At 44.8% G+C, this 25,712-nt stretch overlaps 2 protein-coding genes and 1 long non-coding RNA gene across 8 annotated transcripts in view; 2 read left to right on the top strand and 1 right to left on the bottom strand.

Moving 5' to 3' along the window:
• ncstn (nicastrin) overlaps window positions 1-8,960 on the top strand; it is a 10,659-nt gene extending 1,699 nt beyond the window's left edge. The window contains exons 3-17 of the mRNA XM_034554812.1: window positions 30-153; window positions 278-399; window positions 699-844; window positions 1,367-1,511; window positions 1,613-1,725; window positions 2,769-2,921; window positions 3,020-3,124; window positions 3,380-3,457; window positions 4,720-4,889; window positions 5,029-5,131; window positions 5,247-5,345; window positions 5,905-5,992; window positions 6,073-6,236; window positions 6,990-7,202; window positions 8,204-8,960. Coding sequence (XP_034410703.1) covers window positions 30-153; window positions 278-399; window positions 699-844; window positions 1,367-1,511; window positions 1,613-1,725; window positions 2,769-2,921; window positions 3,020-3,124; window positions 3,380-3,457; window positions 4,720-4,889; window positions 5,029-5,131; window positions 5,247-5,345; window positions 5,905-5,992; window positions 6,073-6,236; window positions 6,990-7,202; window positions 8,204-8,326 — 1,946 coding nt within the window. The 3' untranslated portion in view covers window positions 8,327-8,960. The remainder of the gene's footprint in view (window positions 1-29; window positions 154-277; window positions 400-698; window positions 845-1,366; window positions 1,512-1,612; window positions 1,726-2,768; window positions 2,922-3,019; window positions 3,125-3,379; window positions 3,458-4,719; window positions 4,890-5,028; window positions 5,132-5,246; window positions 5,346-5,904; window positions 5,993-6,072; window positions 6,237-6,989; window positions 7,203-8,203) is intronic.
• Window positions 8,961-10,412: 1,452 nt separating this feature from the next.
• Window positions 10,413-22,392, top strand: LOC117746046 (vang-like protein 2). Of its 6 annotated transcripts, none has more exons than XM_034554836.1 (10): window positions 10,428-10,522; window positions 12,633-12,779; window positions 13,987-14,307; window positions 17,724-18,049; window positions 18,512-18,635; window positions 19,034-19,641; window positions 19,738-19,871; window positions 19,990-20,125; window positions 20,688-20,931; window positions 21,027-22,392. In XM_034554836.1, the coding sequence occupies exons 4-10, from the start codon at window positions 17,979-17,981 to the stop codon at window positions 21,285-21,287; spliced, it is 1,578 nt and encodes a 525-aa protein (XP_034410727.1). In that variant the 5' UTR covers window positions 10,428-10,522; window positions 12,633-12,779; window positions 13,987-14,307; window positions 17,724-17,978; the 3' UTR covers window positions 21,288-22,392. The 6 variants fall into 6 exon arrangements, with proteins under 6 accessions (XP_034410724.1, XP_034410728.1, XP_034410727.1 ...); XM_034554834.1 differs by lacking the exons at window positions 10,428-10,522; window positions 12,633-12,779 and adding exons at window positions 10,549-10,903; window positions 11,116-11,330; XM_034554833.1 differs by lacking the exon at window positions 12,633-12,779 and having other exon boundaries at window positions 10,413-10,522.
• LOC117746080 lies at window positions 18,355-24,144 on the bottom strand. The gene is made up of 3 exons (XR_004611293.1): window positions 24,032-24,144; window positions 19,723-19,864; window positions 18,355-19,620 (listed from the first exon to the last, which is right to left on the bottom strand). It is a non-coding gene; the product is annotated as an uncharacterized LOC117746080 (long non-coding RNA).
• Window positions 24,145-25,712: the final 1,568 nt, after the last annotated feature.

Genomic DNA, 25,712 nt, shown 5'->3' on the forward strand with positions numbered 1-25,712 from the left:
TCCCCATTCTCCTCTGTTTGGATTTTTAGCCCATTTGTCCGGTAATGTGGGCGTGCTCCATGTGCTGGAGTCGGAGGAAAACCTGGACTGGGTCCTGCACTCTGGTCTCACTCCTCCGTATCTGGTTATCCTGGAGTCCTCGCTCTTTACCAGGTACAGTGAACACACCGTGCAGAGGAAGTGCCTCTCCATTAGCCTCTAATGAAATAATTAAATTAAATAGTGAAATCGTGTGTTGTTGTTGTAGTTGTTCAGTAATTCTGTTCTGCCCTCTCAGATCCATCATGATGAAGCTGAAGAACGGCTCCAGCAGGGTGGCGGGCGTCGCTGTCGTGACGCCAAACGCAAACCCGTCCCAGGGCACCTCCCCGCACACCAGCTGTCCCAACGAGAACACGGGTGGTGATGCCCCCCCCACCCACCCTCGGCGTTACACCAAAATGCATGTTATGATCTGAGAAATCCAATGTGATCCATCATTTTGATGGACAGCTCTAAATACTATGATACCCACGAGCTTCTTTAATTAATTAAATGAGTTTTACTCCCAGAACCACGCCACTTTTTAGGATATACTGACACAGAAAAAAGAATACAATATTTAAAAGCTCACTTGTCAAAATGACCCATTTTTAGCTCCACGTTCCTGCTTTAGCATCACGGCTGCTGACGTGCGCGTTGTGCATTTCCCCCCTCAGGCGTGTACACGGAGAACTACGATCCGACCATGGCCCGCTGTAACGTGACGGTGTGGAACCCGCTGGGAACCGGCTTGTCCTACGAGGAGTTCGACTTCCCCATCTTCGCTATGAAGGAGGACAATGACACGCAGGTCATACGGCAGGTGAGGTGGAGTGCACTCCGAACCGGGCTCTTGGTATCGATCCATCAGAACCCATAAACCAGGAGCTGCTCTCCCGATGCATTGTGGGTGCTCCTCCTCTGGGATAAGATGTCGGGTTAGACCGAGGCGAGGCAACGTTTATTTGTAGGGTTTATTCAAAGTGCTTCACGTGAAACAGTTAAAATGCATCAAAACACAATGCAAAAGAAAAACAGCATTTAAAAACAATTAAAGAACATTCATTAAAACATAAAAAAAAACAGCCAAAAAGCAAGAAATAGAATAAGAGTTGCCGTGCAGTTAATATAGAAATATATTATATGTATTAAAGACATAAATAAAATGCAGTAGTGAGACGCAGACGAGACGACAGCAGGAGGGAAACTCCTCTGTGCACCTTTTTGAGGTTTGAGCCCCAAAAACTTCAAAGAGATGAATTTCTAGACGCATGCGTGGACATTTAGAAGTGTTGCTGTGTTCGAGACCCACCGATGTGCGTTCTGACTCGATCCTCTTTCGCAGTGCTACATGGACCACAACCGCGCCGGGAACGGCAGCACCCCCCAGTACCCGCTGTGCGCCATGCAGCTCTACTCCCACATGTCGGCCGTCACCGACACGGCCACCTGCATGCGGAGGAATAACATCAACTTCAGCCTCAGCCCGGGTGGGAATTTACACCACACAGACGGGGCATTTAAAAAAAGGCTACACATTTAAATACAAGAAAATAGGTTCTGTTTAACCCCTATTGTTCCCTTTTCTTAGAGATGGTTTGCGACCCGTTGAGTGACTTTAATGTTTGGGCCTCCACTCGACCTCTCAACAACACGGCCAAGGGCCACAAGGAGGGGGAGAGCGTGGTGCTAGCAGCAGCCAGGGTGAGTTACTGACTGTTGTTGTTGTTGTTGTTGTTGTTGTCATTATTATTATACGTTTCTTCAGCCGGATCTCGTCCAGTATAGAAGCTAAAGACCCGGTTTGAGGCGGCGCTTCTGTGCCCGGCTTCTCGTGCAAATATTCTAAAATATAAATATTTGTCGTACTTTTATGTTGTTGAGTACGAAACCCCATAAATGGAGGCGCCGCCCTTTTTAGGCGAGCTCATCCAATGAGAAGATTTCTTCTTCTGTCTGTGTTACATCGTTGTGAACGAGACAGAAATTAATTTTATTTATTTAATTTTCCCCTATTTTTTTTACGACATTTTATTGACTCAATTATTAATCAGTCAAAAGATCAGCTGATGCTTGAGGATGAAAATAATGGTGTCTGTCTGTCTCTGTCTGTGTCTGTCTGTCTGTCTGTCTGTCTGTCTCTCTCTCCTCTCTCTGTCTGTCTCTCTCCCTGTCTGTCTTTGTCTGTCTCTCTCTCCTCTCTCTGTCTCTCCTCTCTCTGTCTGTCTCTCTCCCTGTCTGTCTCTCTCTCCTCTCTCTTTCTGTCTGTCTGTCTGTCTCTCTCTCGTCTCTCTGTCTTTTTCCTCTTTCACTCTCCTCTCTCTCTCTCTCCTCTCTCTCTCTGTCTGTCTCTCTCCTCTCTCTGTCTGTCTCTCTCTCCTCTCTCTCTTTGTCTGTCTCTCTCCTCTCCCTGTCTCCCTGTCTGTCTCTCTGTCTGTCTCTCTCTTCTCTCTCTGTCTCTCTGTCTCCCTGTCTGTCTCTCTGTCTGTCTCTCTCTCCTCTCTCTGTCTCCCTGTCTGTCTCTCTGTCTGTCTCTCTCTCCTCTCCCTGTCTCCCTGTCTGTCTCTCTCTCCTCTCTCTGTCTGTCTGTCTCCCTGTCTGTCTCTCTGTCTGTCTCTCTGTCTGTCTCTCTCTCTCTCCTCTCTCTGTCTGTCTGTCTCCCTGTCTCTCTCTCTCTCTCTCTCTCTCTCTCTCTGTCTGTCTTTCTCCCCCCCCCCCCCCCCCCCCCACCCCCCCCACCCCTGCAGTTGGACAGCCGGTCTTTTTTCTTCGACATCGCTCCGGGAGCAGAGAGCGGCGTCTCCGGGTTCGTCGCTCTGCTGGCGGCCGCTCACGCTCTGAGGAACGCCACCCAGGAGGCCCCGCCCCCACGCAACATCCTCTACGCCTTCTTTCACGGGGTCGGTCGCCTCGCGTGGTCTCTGAATTATTCGCCGCGGTGCCCGACGAACAAACCAAATTTAACGTTGCACCTCCAAACATTTTTATTCGACTCCAGGAAACCTTCGACTACATCGGCAGCTCGAGGATGGTTTATGATATGGAGAAGAATAACTTTGCTGTGGACCTGGACAACATTCACTCGGTGCTGGAGGTCGGACAGGTGTGTATATTTATGTCTTGTGCATATGTATAAGTAATACTTAAAGAGACATTACGTTGTCAATACCAGCAGCAATGCAATAACGAGGGTTCTGTACCTTTTTTATAAATGATATCTGAACAATAATATAAACATTTAAGAATCTCATTAGCTAACTTTTGGTCCGTGACCGTTTTTTCATACTCAACGTTAGGAGACACAAGTTGTGTTTATATGTTTATTTACATGTTTAATATCTCCGTATGTCGACCTCAGGTCGGCCTGCATGCTGAATCCAGACTGTGGCTTCACTCCGACCCCGTTTCCAGGAAGAACAGCAGCGTCAATGAAGAGGTTTGTGTCCTGCATCACTGCTCCAAGACATGTTGAATATAGCTTTTAATATGCTCTAAATATACCTTTTAATATGCTCTAAATATACCCTTTAATGTGGTCTAAATATACCTTTTAATATGCTCTAAATATACCTTTTAATATGCTCTAAATATACCTTTTAATATGCTCTAAATATACATTTTAATATGCTCTAAATATACCTTTTAATGTGGTCTAAATATACATTTTAATATGCTCTAAATATACCTTTTAATATGCTCTAAATATACATTTTAATATGCTCTAAATATACATTTTAGTATGCTCTAAATATACCTTTTAATGTGGTCTAAATATACATTTTAGCATGTTCTAAATATACCTTTTAATATGCTCTTAATATACCTATTAATGTGGTCTAAATATACCTTTTAACATGTTCTAAATATACCTTTTAATGTGGTCTAAATATACCTTTTAATGTGGTCTAAATATACCTTTTAATATGCTCTAAATATACCTTTTAATATGCTCTAAATATACCTTTTAGCATGTTCTAAATATACCTTTTAATATGCTCTAAATATACCGTTTAATGCGGTCTAAATATACCTTTTAATATGCTCTAAATATACCTTTTAATATGCTCTTAATATACCTATTAATGTGGTCTAAATATACCTTTTAACATGTTCTAAATATACCTTTTAATATGCTCTAAATATACCTTTTAGCATGTTCTAAATATACCTTTTAAAATGCTCTAAATATATCTTTTAATATGCTCTAAATATACCTTTTAACATGTTCTAAATATACCTTTTAGCATGTTCTAAATATACCTTTTAATATGCTCTAAATATACCTTTTAACATGTTCTAAATATACCTTTTAACATGGTCTAAATATACCTGTTAACATGGTCTAAATATACCTTTTAACATGTTCTCAATATACCTTTTAACATGTTCTAAACATGCATTGTACACAATAAGATGCAACTATACACACTGTAAACATGCATTGAACACAATAAGATGCAACTATACGCACTGTAAACATGCATTGAACACAATAAGATGCAACTATACACACTGTAAACATGCATTGAACACAATAAGATGCAACTATACACACTGTAAACATGCATCAAAGGAAGGCTGGAGATGCGGCTCGGTTTGAGTACAGCGCCATCTTAAAAGGGCAAAGGTCACGGTGCTGACGCGACACCTTTTGGGACGAGGTAATCTGGTACTTACCGTGTCCCGTACCCGTTCCAGGTGAAGAAGCTCATCCTCCGCCTGCAGTCGGCCGCCTCGGGCCTGAACGTCTCGGTGGAGGAGCCCGGCTTCTCTCAGCCCCTCCCGCCCTCCTCCTTCCAGCGGTTCCTGCGAGCTCGGCCGATCCCCGGCGTCGTCATCGAGGACCACCGGTCTGCTTTCACCAACAGGTGATCCACGACCAACCACGTCACTCTCAGCCGTCGTCGCGGGACCTGGGTTTGCCTCGAGGGAATCGTGGTCAATTTACTTACCTTTCTCTCTCTCTCTCTCTCTCTCTCTCTCTCTCTCTCTCTCTTCCGTGTGCAGCTTCTACGAGAGTATGTACGATAACGCCGAATACCTCAACATATCCTACCCGCCGGACCTGACGCCGGACGAGCAGCTCGAGTACGTCACGGACACCGCCAAGGTATCGCCGACGCTCGCCGTATTCAGTCATTCCACTGACCACGAGAACGCCCGGAATTAAATGTCTTCACTGATGTCGCCCGTTCAATTTCTGATTTTCGGCGCGTCTTTTGCAGGCTCTGACTGAGGTGGCCACCGTGGTCGCCCGGACTCTGTACATCCAGGCAGGCGGAGCAGAGAGCCGGCTTGGCAGCATCAACGCCGACCCTCAAATGGTACGATTTTAAAATATATATATATTTTTATTTATATATGTTTTTATTTATATATATTTTTTTTGACTGTTTCTTCGTTCACTTCCGGTGAGAATTGCCTACACAGACTCGATATAATTACATTATTTTTCTTTCTTTTCTTTCTTTTGTTGTCTATCTTGTGAATTTTTCATTTTATGTTTGTAATTTTGTAACATTTTAAATATTATATAGGCGGAGGAGGCTTCAAATAAGCCCAGTTGGCTTTTTGTCTCTTCCCGCACTGTAATATTCATTTATCTGTGATTTTTATTTTTTTTTAATTGTGCAAATAGAAATATATATATATATTTTATTTTTAAATGTAATGCCGGTAAAAGCAGATTATCTTGCATTTAAAAAAAGTTGTGCTTTCATTTCCTTGCAACGATATTGGTTTTAATTTCCCGTTTAATTTTCCTAGAACGCGTCTTGTTTTTAGGAGGCGATGAACTTGGTTGTTACTGCATCTTCGCGTTTTGTTGTTATTTACTTCCTTTCGGTCACGTGACACGGCGCCTCTCTGTTTCCTGTCCCTCAGGTGACCCGGATTCTGTACGGTTTCCTGGTCCGCTCCAACAACTCCTGGTTCCAGCAGCTGATCCCCTCGGACCTCGTGAGCCACCTGAGTGAGTCCAGATGTTTTGTTTATTATTTACTGGACTCGTACGGACGTGCGCCGGCTTTAATTTCTCCCGTCTTATTTCAGCGGACCGGCCCACGAACTTCTACGTGGGCGTGGCCCAGCAGCCCGGCAAGCCCACCCTGCTGGTCCAGTACCTGCTGGCTAACCTGACCGGCAGCACCGTTAACGTCAGCCAGGACGACTGCTGGAACCAGAGGGTGGAGGAGCAGGACAAAGAGAGCAAACACGTGAGGCCTTTTTTCACTCGTTTTGGTTATTTGATCCGAGACAAATTAATATCACGAGAACACAAAGTTCACGATGCGCAGCTCAAATCTGGCTGAAACTAATTATAAAATCTAATTATGGATTAATCCGTTAGTATAACAACCAAGTGTTTTACTGATTAATTGAATTATCGTTGGTTATATATTTTTTTATAAATCAGAATAGACAAAAATAGTGTTTTGTTCTGTTGGACAAACAGTCCAAAATCCAAGGATATTACATTTAAGGTGATTTTTAAATTAAAAACAAAGAGAAGCAGCACGTCGTCACATTTGAGGCACTAAAACCAGTTGATTTATCGTATTAGTTAATTAGTTAGTTAATTAGTTAGTTATAGAGAATAGTTGCAGATTATCTCTCTTTAGATCGACCATTTACTCAAACCCACTTCAGGGCAACGTGGGGTGCTTTACATACAACAGAATAATATTGTTTCTCTCTAATTTTAAACCTTTATTTAACCAGGTGAGTCCCATTGAGATTAAAAATCTCTTTTTCGAGGGTGACCTGAAACCCTCACATTTCCATGTTATTAGCTAAACCTAAAACCTGCAGTTTATAAAAACATTGGTGGACAAAGTGACACCAACTCTTACCTTTTTAAAATGTTTAATATATTAAATAAACTAGATAAATATAGAATAAAGGCAATATTAGGAATTGTAGTGTCTGACACGTGTTTTAATAATTGTGTTTTTGTTCTCCTCCCTCAGATGTACTCCTACCTGTGGGTTCAGGGCGCGGCGCCCCCCAACAGCACCGAGCGGGTGGGCTTCTGCATGCGCTCCGCGGCCCGTCTCTCCAAGGCGCTGTCGCCGGCCTTCGACCTGCATGAGTACACCTCCAAAGACTACTCGACGTGGACCGAGTCGCGGTGGAAGACCATCAAAGGACGCATCTTCCTGGTGGCGAGTCACGAACTGGAGGTAAACTTTTGGGCTTCACCCGCCCCGCGGCGTCTTCTCGGCGGGGCCTCGTTCTGCCCTCCGCTCTGACTGCAGGCTGGAAGGCATCGCACGTTACGTGGATCACACAATTTCAAAAGCGCGCCCGTTGATAAATGCGTGCGTGATTGTTGGTTCGTGATAATCCGATTCAGTTTCAGTTCGTATACAGTTGTAAAAAACATTGTAATACTCACCTTTCAGGCTTGAATTTAAAGTGATCCATCGTACTGAGGAAGACACGATGACGAGCAGGCACTAAAAAGATTTGTTTTAAATGTTGACAGAAAGCCACACTTTGCAACAAATGTCCAAAGAGACATGCAGTGTGCTTTTCACAGTCAAGCAGTGGGGGTTTCCCCAAAAAAGGAGCTCTATTAACAACAACAATAACAACAAAGCAGACTTAACGGTGATGGATCAGCTCACTCCAGAAGGGTTCAAGTCTCTGCACGTTTCCCTTTTCAACATCACACACGAAACCCGCCGCCGCGCCTCTTTTATCGCTCTCGAGTTTCCATTCGGAGATGAAACGGGTGCGAGGTGTTCAAAGGCGGCTCCCAAGATACCCAGCTGGGCTAAATCTTCTGGACCTGTCGAGCCACGATTACCGGGAGCGTTCCGCTGATTGCTTTTAACCGTTAAAAAAACATCCCGTCGCGCCGCGGTGCCGAATCTCTTTGGAGCCCGGACGCATCTGGTGGTGCGCGACCCGCGGTCTGCCACTGGGGGGCGCCAGCGTCGCTGTTAAAATTGCACACACAGAGACTTTAATTTCATATTTTTTTATACCAACGATGTGTTGAATGAGTATAATTGCTACTACGGCCCCCCAGATGGTCAACAAGAGGAATGAATACTGCTCTTATGAAGAAGAAACACACACACACAAACACACACACACACACACAACATGTAAAAGATGTAATAAATTCGTTTTTTTTTTTTAATGTGATGTTCCTCGTTCCTTTGGCTCCTCCCAGATGTTGACGCTCGGCGTGGGCGTCGGCGTGCTGCTGACGTCCCTGATGCTGACGTACATCATGAGCTCCAAGGCCGACATACTCTTCAGCTCGGGGAGGGAGCCCGCCAACGCCACCTACTGAGGCGGCGCCGGCCCACCACCCCCCCCCCCCAACCCCACCAACCCCCCCCCCCACCACCACCACCACTACAACAACTACATCCATCCCAATCAGACATGGACAGACGCACCACGAGGAGGTACAACCGGTGAGACGCAGCACCGTTTATTTTTTTGTTTTGACGACGATGTTTATGGACTCACCGAGGTGAGACGTGACACGAGGACTGGACCGGACCGGATGGATCTGGACTCATCAGGTTCAGAAAACACTGCTCAGACCCTTTGTCAGTGGACACGGTGTTTATATTTCTTTTTGTTTTTCTCTTCTTTTTTTTTGTCGAAAAAAGGATGTTTCGTTAATACGGGGAATCGGCAATAAACATCAAGCATTATTTTTCAGCGCGTTTTCTCCGATTGTGAATATGTAAATGTGTGTGTGTGTGTGTCTGTGTGTACGGACAACGAGTGTGTGTGTGTGTGTTTTGAACTGTGAGGATTTCGATGACGTGTGCAATACTGCAGCTGTCTTCTCTGTCGATGTCGTTAACTTATCAATCAGTTCCAAGAAGAATAAACCTCTTTTTTTTTTGAGTCGGTGAACAAGTAATTAAATTTAAGGTCAATTAAATTCAAATCTGGACACGTGTGGTGAAGTATTTTTGGGTATTCATTTTTAGGTTGTTGACAACGATCCTGAATATTTATATGCACGCATTAACTACACTGCAACGTCACACACGGCGATATGTGTGTGGAGAAGAAGAATAACACTTTTTATCTCATATCGTAAAAAATCTTCAAATCCAACCCAAAAGGTTTCTCTTCATGGTATCTAGGTTTAAAAAAAACAAACAATAACAAATAAAAAAAGACGGCTTAAATTGTGTTTATTGATTTTATTTTATTTTCCTGTTGTGATTTTAATGTCTGGACTCGACGACCGGTGAAGAAATAAACTTCTTTTCCAGTTTTTCTTTGGTTGTTCGCCAACGAGTGATGTCATCCGTCTTTTCAGAGAGGATGAGGTCATTCTCAGGGTCGTCATGGAGACGTGCTACGAAGCTTCTTGATTTAAAAAAAAAAATGTATTTTAATGTGCGTGAGAGGAGGAGTTTCCTAATCTCATTGTCTCTTTTAGCGCAGCGCCTTAATCCAGAAGACGACGCCCCGCTTTAGATACATGACACCCGCGGTGCCCGGCCTGTTGACCTTTTGACCCCTTAAGTGAGTCAATGAGCTGTGAGCAGCTAATCAAACGGTTTCTCCTCTTGAGGATTAAAGAGGTAAAGCTCTGATCTTAAACATATTCGTTTAGTGTAGGACTTCAATACGTCTTTGTCATCTTGTGACTGCTCTGAAATAAAAACTCTTAAAAAACATTTAATATTACTTTTTTTTTAAAATGTTCTTTCATTCTAGAGGTTTAAATGTGTTGAGGTCTCCTTTGGTTTGTCCCTGCAGCGATAAATCAGACGGATAATGCGATTCAATAATAAAAGGCGAGTACATTTTATTCATTATTTATTATTCCTTCATAACGAGTGGGCAGAAGTAGAAATTATGGAAACAAAATGACTAAAGAAAACGTGTTTTATTTATTATAAAAACACCTGTAGTGTGGAAGGATGGTTAATTATTTTAATGAAACTTGCAGAAACTTTGAAAGTCATATTAACAAGATTATATATCTATTTATTTATATATGTGTGTGTGTTAAAAGGTGTCTCCTCTTAAATTACTTGACGACACATCGTGAAACAAACCATTAAATCCCATCAAATAAATATGAGCTGTAAAGGAAAAGCATGACATTAACGCATCGACTTTATATGCAGTGGTTTATATCTCATAAATATAAATAGTGAGGCCAGGGTGTCTCGTTCTAATATCTCTTTGACTATCTGAACGTCTCCTTGCACACGTGCGCGTGCCTTTGCAGCTCCACGCACGTCAAACTGTACAGACAGCTCGTGATGATGGAGGTTTCTGGAAGATGTGTGTGTGTGTGTGGTAGGTAATGGATGTTTTGTGGCTGAACACACACAGTTTTCACAGCCCCCCCCCCCCCCCCCCCCCCCCCTCCCTTCCCCCTCGGAGGGGAGGGGGGGGCAGAGGAGGGGCCAAAGTGGAGCGGAGGCGGGGCGCGCGGTGCTACGGCTGAGTGGAAAGAAAGTGGAAAGTGAGAAAAATACCCTGAATGGACAATCTGGAATAAGTAAGTAGTATTTTTTTTGTGTGTGGAATACATGTGTTGAAATGCTGCCGGCGTTGGGGGGGCTGCGCGCGCCGCTTTAGACGCCGGAGGAGACGGGAGGACTCGGGCCGCCGGAGCTCTCCGGTTTCCCCCAAACAATAGTCGACAGGACGCGATGGTTGCCCTTTTTTTGGGGGAGGAGGGGGGGGTGGGGGGGCTTGTGGAACCGCAGGGAACTTTAGAACCCTCGTCGGCGCTATTGTTGTCCTCGGGTCTGCGGAGGAAGAGTGTCGTGAACGCTAGAAGGAGAGAGAGATGCGCGTGCAGGAGCGTCCAGTTTGATTGTAGAGGCCGACGGGTTCGGACGTGTGTCTCCTCGCTTCAAGGACTGCTGGGACGTTAGTGAGTGCGTCCATTCATTTACTGCGTCGGGGAGGAGAAGAAGAGCAAAGGCGGAAGAGCGAGCACGAGCTTTTCTTTTTTAGGTGGGGTGGGGTGGGGTGGGGGGGTAAACGGCACCGGGACGCGACCAGTGGGGCCTGGGAGTCTCCCATTGTCCTACCGAACCGCAACACCCTCCTTTTATCTATCTCTTTCATTTTGTCGGTTCGCAGAACTCTTCTCTCTCCCCCCCCCCGGTAGTGAGTCCGCCCCTCGGCGTGGACCGTGCGTGTGCGTGCGTGTGTGTGTGTGTGTGTGTGTGTGTGTGTGTGTGTGTCGCTGCAGTACGGATCCACGTTACCGCGCCCGAGCTACAATGTGTCGGAGCCTCCAAAGTGAAACAGTGTAGCAACAGGCCCGCGGCGCCGCGCGTACCTGCCGGCTTCAGGTAGGCTCTCACGCGCATGGGGGGGGGGGGGGGGGGGGGGGGGGGGGGGGGGGGGGGGGGGCTCTGAGACAACAGCCTGTTGGAGAACCACTGGATGTTATGTATAATAATGTCCAGTAGGGCCTTAATTAACTAACTCTTTTTATTGTAATCATTAAGTCAGTTAAAATGTCAACAAGTCCCACTATAGTCAAAGGTGACTTCAAACAAAAAGATATTAAAGTGTAACTATATAAAACAGATAAAAGCATTAAATCCTCACGTTGAAGAAGCTGGGGACCAGCAGAAGACATGTTTTAACCTAAATTAACAACCTAAAAACCTAATATATATATATATATATATATATATATATATATATATATATATATATATATATAATATACACTTTATGTTGACCCATAACCCACTTTATCCTAATTGTTTCCGTACGGCTGTTCTGTCTGTCTTTATGCTTCAAGGGGAACTATATATTATTTATTCCTGCGGTCTGAGACAAATACAAATATCAGTAACCACGAACAAGCCTGCTCTGAACTGATGTGGTAGTCACCGCGCCACTTCCTGGAAGCCTCCTCGCTGGTTTGAGACGCGTCGGTCTCCCAGAAGGTTTACAGTACTTGTCCGCCTTTGTCTGTTTTTGTGACTACTGCAATGCATTGTGGGATATTCATGCATGGCTTAGTGCCCAATGTATGCTTTTTTATTTATTTTATTTTTTACATTATTTCACATTTCTCAGTGTGTCCGATGGTTTTGTTCAGTTTGTGATCGAGTCCTGAACAACACGCGTTACTGAGACTAGAAGCTGCTATTCAATGATATGACACATCATCGCAATCTAGACACAAACAAAATACATGTTAGTTAGTCAATAGGTTGTTGTTGTTGTTGTCATAAGTAAACCAAATAAGTATTTCAGCTGTAGATGGATTTAAAAGCTGAAACCTACATCCTCTTTAGGGGATCAGTGTTGGGGCTGTTTTCCATTTTAGTATAAAATAGTTCCCAATGTAGATCATCTGGTATGACCAGAGTAATTATTGAAAGGCACGTTATTGTTGTTGTTGTTGTTATTGAGGTTTACAAATGTCAGTTTTAAATGCCTAGCGAACCACAAATTGGATCGCACTCGGAGTCCGAAGCAGTTCTCTCAAAACCGACGCAAGAAACCGACAATCCATACGAGTTTATCGACTTTTTCCACAAGGATCAGCGCTTTGCATCTTGTGTTTACCAGAGGTGTGTGTCTGTGTGTGTGTGTGTGTGTCTGTGTGTGTGTCTGTGTTTCTAATGGACCAGAGTCCTTCATCCGATCCACGTCTATCTCATCGAGCCACTTCCTGTCCCCTCAATACTTTGTTTGGATATGAAGATGGATTGTGTGTAGGGGTCTCTTTCACACCCAGCGCTGCCCCAAGGACAGGCCTGTTGATTCAACCATATCCTGTAGGATCGGCACACACACACACACACACACACACACACACACACCTGCTCCGGTCTGTTGGCCATGTGTGCACGAAGGCTGACAGTAGCAGTTGTCTTGTTTTTGCTGGTTTTACTGATGTCGTTTCAGGCAGCGGTGGGTGGTGGTCAGCCCTGTGTGTGTGTGTGTGTGTGTGTGTGTGTGTGTGTGTGGCCCTGGCACAGTGATGAGCCTCTTCGGCTGATGGACGCTGTGTGTGTGTGTGTGTGTGCATCCTTATTTTCACAGTTGGCCTCAAATGGCTGTTGGACCGAGCTGGTCCTCCCAGCTAGCGTTCCCACCCTGACAGCTGCTGTCTCGGGGGCTCAGAGCGTTGGATGAAAGCTTGATTTATTTATTTTTGTGTCTTTTTAGGTGGTGGGGGGGGGCGAAAAAAGAGGCTGTAAAATCCAACATCTGCTTTCTTGTTAATGCGTGACGTGGTGCATGTTCACGGCAACATTCCTGCATTTTCTTTCTTGCTTTTTTTTTTATTGAGCAGCGTGAACTTACCCTCCGTTTATTTAATTCGTCACCATTTCATCCTCATATTTCTGACTTTAAAACTTTAGAGTCATTTACATAGTTAACAGGAGGCATTAGATTAGAAAAAAAAATAGCATTTAAACACCAAATAAAGGGACATAAATCATTTTGGTGGACACTGAGGAGTGGAACGCTCCTACAACAGAACCTATTAAATAAATATAGCTTTTCTTTCTAGGAAAATAAATAAGCCAAATAATAACTTTCCTTACATAAAAAGCAAACGTGCATTTAAATATGTGAACCAGATTACGAAGCATCCAAAGCCTACGTCAGTATTAACCCGTTATAAAGTTATACACATACGGTTACATACAAAGTTAGATGTATCTCTCTGAAATGCTTTGATTGTAGTAAATACTAGCTGGCTTCAGGTCAGTGGTTTGTTTCTAAGATCTCATGAGCTTCAGCTGATAGTTATTTAATGGTTTTACCCCCCACCCCACCCCCCAAGAAGCGTGGCCCTTGACATCCCTGCTGTTCTTAATCTCAGCCCACGCAGATGAACCGGCCCGTTGTCGGGAAAACTCTTTTCTATTTTTTTTTTTAAAAAAAACAGCAGCCCGGAGCGTGAAGTAAACAAAGGTCATTTTCTTTTTCTTTTTTAGAAGCCATACTTTTGACTCATACTTTTTTTTTTAGGCCGGGGCGGGGAGAAACGAGCCAGTTAAACCACCCCACGAAGAATCCCACAGCAGCAGATACACGGCGGCTCGTCACTCGTGTTCAGGCATACGCTCGCGCTTTAGTTGAACTCTCTTTTTAAAGAGGAGGATCCCGGGTGACGCTCATTAAGTCGCAGGACACTGGGATGAATGGGAAACCTTATCCAGCTCCTCGGCGGACCACACCCCTGTGGATCGAGCGCTCCGTCGTACTCTCACTGACTGTTGTGGTTCAAGCCGGTGCTGCTCTGGGGTCGGGGTGTGGGACACGAGAGGAACGCAAGGCCCGGTGGACCAGGTAAAAGGGGTTTTATACCGGACAGTTTGGGGAAATATGCTTATTGGTTGGATGAATAACTTTGGAGCTTTAGCCTGTTAGCTTAGAGAGAAAAGGTGTGTGGTGTGTGTGTGGTGTGTGTGTGGTGTGTGTGGTGTGTGGTGTGTGTGTGTGTGTGTGGTGTGTGGTGTGTGTGTGTGTGTGTGTGTGTGTGTGTGTGTGTGTGTGTTGGCAGAAGGTAAACAATCCCAGCAGCAGCGCCTCCAAAAATCACTTATTAACACGTTTCATGTCACATTTGTTTAATCTTCAAAATAACCGCAGTATAACAAAAACAATTAACTTTTCTTTCCCGGGGGGGGGGGGGGGCGCGTGCTCGGCTGTTTCTTGGCTGGGTCTTCGCGGTGTCCCCCAGGCAACTGATCCCCCCGCCAAGTAAAAGTCATACACACACACACACATCCACCACTTAAAGCGTCAAATTGACTCGTTACACTGTTCTGTGTGGATTAACTGATTTTAAAACGAGATCTAATGTGTTTATTGTGAGCTTTACAAAGGCTTTGGGGCAGAAGAGGCAGGCTAGCAGTTTCCCCTCCTTTACAGTCTTTATGCTAAGCTAGGCTAACTCGCTGCTAGCTCCAGCTACACAATTACCGTATGAGTGGTATATCGTTCTTCTCCTTTTAACTCGCAGCGGAAAAAGCAAATGCGCGTATTATCCATAATGTCTCCTACATTTCCCATGATGCATCTTTAATAAGAAACCTACCTGCCCGGTAAACACACCTGTCCAGTTTTGTAACAAACTCTTTCTGCTAAAGGAGTTGATGACATCACCGTGACATCATCAGGGTCGTTTTCTCAGACTCGTCCCGAGAATCAGAAGATTTATGATTTTTAAAAAAAGATATAAAATAGCTGCAGTAACAACCAATGACATGTCACCAAACGCATCATAAGCAGGCCAACTATACTATACTTTATCATAGAGTTACCAAACCACTGGGAGTTACCCCGTTACCAGTGGCTAGAATTACAAACCAGTTTCTTTTCTCCAGTCAAGCTTTTGTCTCCTCTTGAAAGACGTGAGGTTTTTTCACGATTGAGATCCGCTCTGAAAAGCTTCTCGTTCCACATGCGTCTCATCACGGGGGGGGGGGGGGGGGGGGGGGGGGGGGGGCATTACGACGTCATGAGAGGCTGAAAGGTCAGTCCTGCAAAAGGAGAGCAGGAGGAACCTTTAGTCTTTGGTGACCTCACCTGTTGGGCTAAATTCTCCAGTTGCAAGCATAAATCTAACGTTATATGCCCCCCTCCCTCCCCCCCCTGCAGGGCTCCGGTTGTCATACAGTATTGCTTGTAATTGCCTAATTGTTATTTTTTTACGAGGCGGCGGATACTCGTGCTTACCGTTGAAGGCGGCCTTTCGAGGGACTATTTCTTTGTGCCGAGCGCGTACATAAGACGCTCGTTTCCTCGGCCTAAAGATAAAAGCCGGAGGAGCCTGGTACTCATTTGGGTTCAGAGGTTTTGGAACCGGCCGCAGGGTTCCACATCATCGTCTGGTAGGACTTAGTGGGGGTTTCATTGATGGGGGGTGGGGGGGTGGGGGGACCAAATATGAATGTGAGACTGTAAAACTGTAAAAGGGGAAGTGGAGTTTCAATCACAAAGGCGTCGATGGAGCATATGAACCACATTGAGTGAGACCAGGACCCCGTGAGACTGGGATGGACCAGGACCCCGTGAGACAGGGATGGCCCTCTCAGTTTCCACCAGAGGTCCAATGAAAAGCCAGCGAGCGGTCACCCCGCCCCCTTTTAAACAAAACAAAACAATCAATTACCCAGCATGCAACCAATCCGACACTTTTAAAAAAACAAAAAATATTTTGCCGATTCTTTCTCGGCGCGGAGGGCGGCGTGAGGTCAGGTTTCCACGGCAACTGTCAAACCTCCGATTCTCCTCCGGCCCGAACGCCCTCTTTCATCGCCATGGCAACGGAGCCCCCCCCCCCCCCCCCCCCCCCCCACCGTTTCCCCGGGGAACGAGAGGAGTGTGGGAGGGAATGTGAGACGGGGAGAGTTTTTTTTGTGTTTTTTTTAGTGAAAACGCAGAGTAATGCAACGCGGACGCCATTGTGTCCGAGAGCAGATGCGTCCGCGCAGACGATTAACCCGGAAGACGAGGCCTCGCTCGGTTTACCGGGTCAACGTGTCAACAACCACAGACACGGGCCTCTTAATTTACAATCAAACCGAGTCGCTGGAGATGTTCGACTCCCCGGCGGCCTTTTTGAGGGACTATTTCTTTGTGCCGATGCTTCTAAATTTTGGGCCATTTTCATTCCTGAACTCAAAGGATTTGCTGCTTCTCTCCCTTTTTTTTTTAATGAGATTTTAAATTCATTCATATTCTTTTGCATCACAGCAAGAAACAAAGACGACATTTATCCAGACAGTCCAATTGTTCATTTGATTGACATTGAACGTTGGGAATCACTTATTCAATTGTGTAACCCTGTATTTATTATCATTATTATATTGTGTTTTTACACAAAGTCATCCACAAATCGATCAATAACAAAAACAAACGACAGTTTCAACACACATTTAAACCCCCGAATGAAGATATTCAACTTTTAAATGCAACAAAACAATCAAAAAGAGTAATAAACTGTAGAGATCACTACTCTTGATGAACCTCTAATGATCGACATGGCTGGATCTAATAAAAAGGCTGGCATCGGCCCTAAAACTCTTAAGTTTAAGTCTAGTTCTAAAATCATCGGCACACATTGAACCTGTATCTTTACCGCCATATTTCATCGTCTTACGTCCTAAACATTACTTATTAAAACCATTTTTGCAAACGTCCCGTTTTAATTGCCAGACGTGGAGGAAGTTGTTTCGATCAAAGCCGCCAGTGCGTGATGTAAAAAAAAAAAAAAAAAAGGAAGCTCGGAAACGGCCCCCCGGGGAGCTGTGAGTGCATCCGTCTCCGTCTGGTCCGTGATGACACGAGGGAGGCGGTTCTGTGTTTTCTAGTCACATCATGTTGAACCTTTGACTGCTTTTTGTGTTTTGAGTCAGTTTCGTGGATCTTCACCCAGACCGGATAGCATGTACTTTAGCCCAGTTGTGCAATACTAATATGTTTAAGTACTTTAAAAAATTTTTTACAATTTATTTTATACACTTTATCCACTTTATTCTATTTCTACTCCGTCTGTATATATAATATTCTTCTTGTTTTTTACTCTTTTATCTTATTTCTGTTATTATACTACTTGTTTTACTTATTACTGTGAGCAATGCTGCTGTAATCCTGTAATTTCCCCACTGAGGGACTAATAAAGGATTATCTTATCTTATCTTATGTGGATACCGGACGTGAGGTTTTAAGCATCGCTCTCCCTCTGCCTCCTCTTCCAGGTCCCAGTCGCCTGAGCTCTGCCACCCACCGTCCTCCTCCTCCTCCTCCTCCTCCTCCTCCTCCCACCTCCCTCCAAGATAGATTCCCTCCGGAGCAAGGTTGACCTGCTCAAGCTGCCCCTGGTCCTCACCTCCAAGTCCATCTCCGAGCGCAAGAGCCAGCTGGGAGGAGTCGGCGAGCAGCGGGGCACAGGGGGGGGAGGAGGAGGAGGAGGAGGCGGGGCTCGCAAAGCCCGCTCGCCGCCGACCCGAGACATGGACAACGAGTCGCAGTACTCGGGCTACTCGTACAAGTCCTCCCACTCGCGGAGCTCCCGCAAGCACAGGTTGGTCTAACACGACGTTTTTAATTCACGTGGAAGCACAAATCAAGAGTATTTAGAAGGAATAGCTAATTGTGGTTAATTTGACTGATGTGTTTTTTTAATATTAAAGGAATAAGTGCTCGATCAGAGACTAATCGATTGGTTGATTTAAATGACAGAAGTGTTTCTTGTAAATAAGTAATTCAGCATGAAAAACTAAATCAGTCTCATTCTTATTTTTTACTGAAAAACGTACATACAAATTATTATGGTGTTGTTTTTTTTTCGGGGGACCTGAATTAATCAAATCTCACAAGAAGTCGTAATTTAACTGCTTTCACAAACTTTTTGACTTTATTAGCAGGAACCAAGAGCAGTTCAACAAATCAGAATAACTCGATTCTGATTACGATAAATCGGGTTAATTATAGCCAGAGAACATTAGTCCAGTGACCCCCGTCTGACGTGGTTTTGGTCCTCCAGGGACCGGAGGGACCGGCACCGCTCCAAGAGCCGAGACGGCAGCAGCCGCGGAGACAAATCCGTCACCATCCAGACTCCCGGGGAGCCGCTGCTCGATGCCGAGTCGACACGGGGGGACGAGCGGGTCAGTCGCTCGCGCCGCTTTTTACCCCATAACATTTATTTTTTTATTCAAATGGTTGTTGCAATGCTTTCATTTAAATATGGTTTAGTTTTTTGTCTCTTGAGTTCTTATATAACAACATTTTGACTTTTTCTTTATTTTTAATGGTTTTCTTTTAGACTCTAAGCTTCTATATTCGCTCAGACTCTTTGCATCCTAAACACAAATGTCATATAAACATCTTGAGTTTCTTCCTTGATGCAGAACAGATTCTCACAAGTTATTCGATTAATCTAAAAGCGCTTCACCAGATCTGCTTCTTCTTTTTATTCAGTTATCTAGTCAAATAAAAGTCAGATTTACTGCAGAAAAGCTTGTTTTTCTCGTGACCCTCGATTATCTGTACCTCCGTCTCACAGGATGACAACTGGGGCGAGACCACCACGGTGGTCACCGGCACCTCGGAACACAGCGTCTCCAACGAGGACCTGACCCGCGTCACCAAAGATCTGGAGGAGTCCACCCCGCTGCAGTGCAAGCGCTTCGTGGGCCCGGCGCTGGGAGGCTGCCTGAGCTTCTTCGCCCTGGTCACGCCTCTGGCCTTCCTCATCCTGCCGCAGGTCCTGTGGCGCGACGCCCTGGAGCCCTGCGGCACGCCTTGCGAGGGCCTCTACGTCTCCCTGGCCTTCAAGCTCCTGGTCCTGCTCATCTCCTCCTGGGCGCTGTTCCTCCGGCCTCCCCGCGCCACCCTCCCGCGCTTCTTCGTCTTCCGCTGCCTGCTGATGGTGCTGGTGTTCCTCTTCATCGCGTCGTACTGGTTGTTCTACGGCGTGCGGGTGCTGGAGCCCCGGGAGCGGGACTACAGGGGCATCGTGGAGTACGCCGCCTCGCTGGTGGACGCGCTCCTCTTCATTCAGTACCTGGCCCTGGTGCTGCTGGAGGTGCGGCACCTGCAGCCGGCCTTCTGCCTCAAGGTGGTCCGGAGCACCGACGGAGCCAGCAAGTTCTACAACGTGGGCCACCTCAGGTCAGTGAGGCGTGTGTGTGTGTGTGTGTGTGTGTGTGTGTGTGTGTGTGTGTGTGTGTGTGTGTGTGTACCCGTACTTACTGATCGTGTTTTCAGCGTCCAGCGGGCGGCCGTCTGGGTGCTGGACCGATATTACAGCGACTTCTCCGTCTTCAACCCGGCGCTGCTCAACCTGCCCAAGTCCATCCTGTCCAAGAAGATGACCGGCTTCAAGGTCTACTCCCTGGACGGTAAAAAAAAAAAAAAACATCACCGCTACGCGCGTTCGATGCCGTGCGCCTCGGGCCTCACGAGGTGCGACCTGCTAACCCCCCCACTCCTCCCCCCTCTGCATGTGTCGTCCGGCAGAAAGCACCACCAATAACTCCTCGGGCCAGTCGCGGGCGATGATAGCGGCCGCCGCCCGGAGGAGAGACAACTCCCACAACGAGTTCTACTACGAGGAGGCCGAGATGGACCGCCGGCTCCGCAAGCGCAAGGCCAGGTCAGATGGGGGGGGGGGGGGGGGGGGGGGGGGAAGGGGGGCTTCACTCAGACACATGGGGGGGGGCTTCACTCAGATACCGGGGGGATGTGACGGGGATTGGCAGCGATGAAGTCTGACTAATAATGTCAGCTAACATTAGCTTAGCACAAATATATTACTGTATTTGTGGGGCGATGAGATGCTGTTGCTATAATTTAGAGTGTTGCACAGTATTTTCTTCAGAAGTTTATTCTTTATTTCTTCTTAAACAAGTTTTAAATGTAAAACATGTTTGTATTAAATTAATGATATACCGTATAATAACTCGACATTATATATATTTTTTGTGTGTCGCTTGGGTTAAACTTTTATGCTGCCACCCATCGTAAATGAGATTAACAGTCTCAATGGGGTCATCCTGGTTTAATAAAGGTTAAATAGCCAAATGGAATAAGATATTTCAAACTCTCAATATGGACAAATAATCAAACTGACATTTTCAGTTTTTTTAAGTCATTTCTAGAGATAAGCACACATCTGACTGGGTCTGTAACCGCCCCCCCCCCCTTTGACCCTCCAGGTTGGTCGTGGCGGTGGAAGAGGCCTTCACGCACATCAAGCGTCTCCACGACGACGAAGTGGCCTCGTCCCCCAAGCACCCCCGGGAGGTGATGGATCCCCGGGAGGCGGCTCAAGCCATCTTCGCGCCGATGGCCCGAGCCATGCAGAAGTACCTGAGGACCACGCGGCAGCAGGCCTTCCACAGCATGGAGAGCATCCTCACACACCTGCAGTTCTGCATCACGCACAACATGACGCCGAAGGTGGAGGCGGCTATTATTAAAATACATTCACTTTTAAGAACTGATTTTTTTAATTTAAAATCCTTGTTGACCTCCTCCTCCTCCTCCCACGTCAGGCCTTCCTGGAGCGATACCTCTCCCCCGGCCCCACCGTGCAGTACCAGCAGCAGACCGGCAGGGGGCGCCAGTGGACGTTGGTGAGCGAGGAGCCGGTGACCTCGGCCCTGCGGCAGGGCCTCGTCTTCTCCCTGCGGCGCCTGGACTTCTCCCTGGTCGTCACGGTGACGCCGCTCCCCTTCCTGCGTCTCGGGGAGGAGTTCGTCGACCCGAAGAGCCACAAGTTCGTCATGAGGCTGCAGTCGGAGACCTCGGTGTAAAGTCGGGAGGGGGGGGGGTCAACGCGGTCCACGACTCCCATCCCATAATTCACCCCCTCGCCCCCCCCCCTGTGGGACGGAGGAACCTTTTCGAGGAGAGTCCGACTCCTCTTCACAGACGCTGCGACGTCAAACTGTGATCAGCTCGATGTTGAAACCTGGAATTAAACCGATGCCTTCGCCGTGACGCATTTGTCTCTTCACGAAAAACAAAACCACACTCTTCTTATTCTCTCTCTCTCTCTCTCTCTCTCTCTCTCTCTCTCTCTCTCTCTTTTTTGGCCTCATCCGTAACCACAGGACTACTTTTACTGCGCTGACTCGGCGGAGGAAGAGGAGGATTACGTCACACGTGTCACTTCCTCTTTTCTCGCGTCTGGAGCTTCCTCTCTGCTGCCGGTCGCATGACAAGGACGGGTTTTTATATCAAAGTGTGTTTACACTCGCAGAATGTAGCGCCGTGTGCTTTTCACCTGACTGTAAAGAGAAGATCGTTCCCTGAGCTTCTCCAGACTCTCTGATCACGGTGGTCTAAATATTATTTTTTAGTTTTTTTCATTCTACACTGGCATTTTCTTTTTATTAACAAGAAGACTACACAAAGACCTCCAGCGGTGCCTGTTTTTATCACGCGATCTTAAGCGGCTTACTTCACCTGCGTATGGATGTAAAAGCATAAGCCTGGTGTTGTTCTCACTGTCAACAAACCCCGCGAAAATATACCAGAAGACCAACGACGTGTTTTCAATATTTTCTGGCTTCTCAAAAAAAAAACTGAAAATCAATTCTTTTGACATGCATATACTTTACAAACGTGTACCTTTTTAAAATAAAAAATAGAAATGAGCCTAAATAATAACAGCCATTGATGGACTCTTATTTTTAGCGAGCTAGTGAGAATTACATTAATATCTCTCCCAGTGCAGCTGTTGGTTTCATATCGGGTTGATAATGTGGTTTCAGCACGATCAATAGATTATTTTGTCCTTTTTTGGGATATTTTCATGTGATTTTATTGAGAATAATAAAACTATAGATGCATGCAGAGCGTCCTTTTGGATTGGCTAAATCAGACGGATATTAAAAAGAACCATTAACTTGAAAAGTGGCTTTGATGACATCACTTCCTGCCGCCCGGCCACTTGTTGTTTAATCTGTAGGCCGTCTATCGAACTACACATATATTCCACTATAATGTATTTATAGTACCACAACCATACATATATTCCACTATAATGTATTTATAGTACCACAACCATACATATATTCCACTATAATGTATTTATAGTACCACAACCATACATATATTCCACTATAATGTATTTATAATACCACAACCATACATATATTCCACTATAATGTATTTATAGTACCACAACCATACATATATTCCACTATAATGTATTTATAGTACCACAACCATACATATATTCCACTATAATGTATTTATAGTACCACAACCATACATATATTCCACTATAATGTATTTATAGTACCACAACCATACATATATTCTACTATAATGTATTTATAGTACCACAACCATACATATATTCCACTATAATGTATTTATAGTACCACAACCATACATATATTCTACTATAATGTATTTATAGTACCACAACCATACATATATTCTACTATAATGTATTTATAGTACCACAACCATACATATATTATACTATAATGTATTTATAATACCACAACCATACATATATTCCACTATAATGTATTTATAGTACCACAACCATACATATATTCCACTGTAATGTATTTATAGTACCACAACCATACATATATTCCACTATAATGTATTTATAGTACCACAACCATACATATATTCCACTATAATGTATTTATAGTACCACGGCTGTTATCTGAATTGCCGAGGATGGAACAAGAATGGTGGAACTTTTCATCACGACGGAAACCCGTTAAATGTCTTTTTATTTTAAATGAGAACCAAAACGTGTGAAGAAGCAATCGATAAAAACCTTTTTAAGAAGTAAACGCAGTCAGAAAGCTTCAGAAAAGCATGAAAAATATAAAGAATATAAAATAATATGCCCGCTTGCTCTGAAAGGGAATAAAGTCTGACGTCTGTTGAGACGTCGGTGAAAGTTTTTTTAGTTTTTCTCCTTTTTCCACATCGTTGACGTGTTTGTTTAATATTTAATATCACGGTGCAGCGTTGAGCCAACGAGAACACCGGTTACTACAGACCTGGGATCAGATGTCGGCTTCTTGATGCCAGGCTTAAATGGGTTTATTCTTCTTCTTTTCTTTTTACAATAAACACGCATAAGGAATTTAATCCTGAACTGGCAGCTGTAGTTAAACTATGAGCTGACGTTTATGACTTTTTATCTGTATTTTATTTTAAATGCATTTCAACAAAAGATCCCAAACCAGACGTGTGGTTGGAGCTCCTCTCTGGAGCTCCTCTCTGGAGCTCCTCTCTCTCTCTCTTTGTTTTATTCATTATTTTTTCTATCATTTTGAAGGTGCCTAAGTTATGACGATGCAATGTTTTTACTTTTGAAAAACAAGCGGCTTGTAAAAAAAGACAAAAAAGAAGTAGATTCCTCTCGTATTTTCCTCCTTTCGTAGCTCGTAAAGTGTGATTGGCCTTTTTTTCCCAACATTATTAAACCGTTTATTCCTGACACGTCGTCTTTGTTTTGCCCCGTGTGTGTGTGTGTGTGTGTGTGTGTGTGTGTGTGTGGTCGGCGTGTGGCTCTTACAGCTCAAAAAGAAGAGGAGCAAACCAACGCGGACCGAGCGCCCCGGACTTCCTGTTCTCTGCTCTCAGATCTCACTGCGCGGCTTCTTCTTCTGGAGCTCTCCGCCCGACGACCCTCTCACCTCACCTGCAGCCCAGCCGGTAAGACACCTGCACACCTGTAGCACTGACGATGACGATGACGATGACGATGGTGATGTTAGCGGTGGTGTGTTTTCTGTGTGCACAGGCCGTTGGAGACATGAACATCTGTTACGTCCTGGACGGGATTCTCATCCTTTACGGTGTCATTCTCACCGCCTTGTACTGCAGAATGAGGGTAAGACCAACACACACACACACACACACACACACACACACACACACACACACACACACACACACACGATGAGTGTGAGGAAGTGCAGAACTGTTATGGTTGTTAATGCTCTTTTAGAATGATAACGCTCACATAAAATATGTATATTTACAAGTTTTGTTAAAAAAAAAACTCTGTTCCGCTATCGTATAGAAATATAGATCATTCTGTTGTAAATGAGCGTTACTCCCTTGATATAAGTCTTTATTCATATTTATTTTTATTGTTTTGAACATTACATCAAAAAGGTCAATAATGTACACTTCCTGATGAATATGATGTGAATCCCTCAATCATAAGTGCTTTATGAATTATGTTTAAACAGATCACTTCGTCCAACAAAACGCCTGCCAATCCCCCCGCGGTAAACATTTTAAGTTCTATATTATTATGTGTGTGGGGGAGGGGGAGGGGCTTAAATATGAGTTGTGGTTTACTGACCTGTGCTGGTAAAATGTTGTTTTCTTTAATGCTTTTATTAAAAACTAAATGTTTGTTGTTTTGTTTGTTATTTCACCCTCTAAAGTGGTAGTTCTGCTTTGAAGCCGACCTCCATCTGTCATTTCCTGTCAGAGCTGCCCACCGACCCACATTATTCACACACACACACACACACACACACACGCACGCACACACACACGCACACACAGTCACAGTTTCCACCCGCGTTTCATCACACACAAAATGTGTGTCGTGTCCCACTTCCTGCTATTTTTTATTTTTTTTATGCGTGCAAAATGACCGTTTAATTCTCTGTCCTCAAACATCATATATTTCTCCACACATCTGCTGTGTTTTTCTAATTTTGAAATTAAAAATATTATTATTTTAAATGGTTTTGTTTCGGTCCCACAGAAGCAGCCCGCTGTGGGAGGCATCTATGCGGTGAGACCTCTCATTCTAATGATTAAAAAGACATTTAAAAAGACACATGATGGAAAAGTGACAGCTTAAGGCTCAGTAGAGGGTAAAGAACATTGTTATTTATTTATTTATTATATATACTCACCTACCCGGCTGTCAGCAAAGTAAATGCATCACACTTTGACTTTGAGGACAAATGCTCGTAGCAGCGTGTTGTTATTGCAATGCACTTTGACCTTTGACCTCTCACCCCTGCAGGGTCTGACCAATCACACCACTGAAGTGTACGAGAGCATCAACATGGACAAGAAGCCGATGGTCTGACGGCAGCGATGGAAGAACGTCTCCGAGCTTTGATCTGTGTATTCAGTAGTTGCTCCTCGTGACTTTTCTTTTTTTCTACACATTTATATTTGTATTATTTAGCGTGTCAAAAAATTAAATTAAATTAACAAGTGAC

Source organism: Cyclopterus lumpus, chromosome 17 (assembly GCF_009769545.1).
Source record: "Cyclopterus lumpus isolate fCycLum1 chromosome 17, fCycLum1.pri, whole genome shotgun sequence".
Taxonomy (NCBI): Eukaryota; Metazoa; Chordata; class Actinopteri; order Perciformes; family Cyclopteridae; genus Cyclopterus; species Cyclopterus lumpus.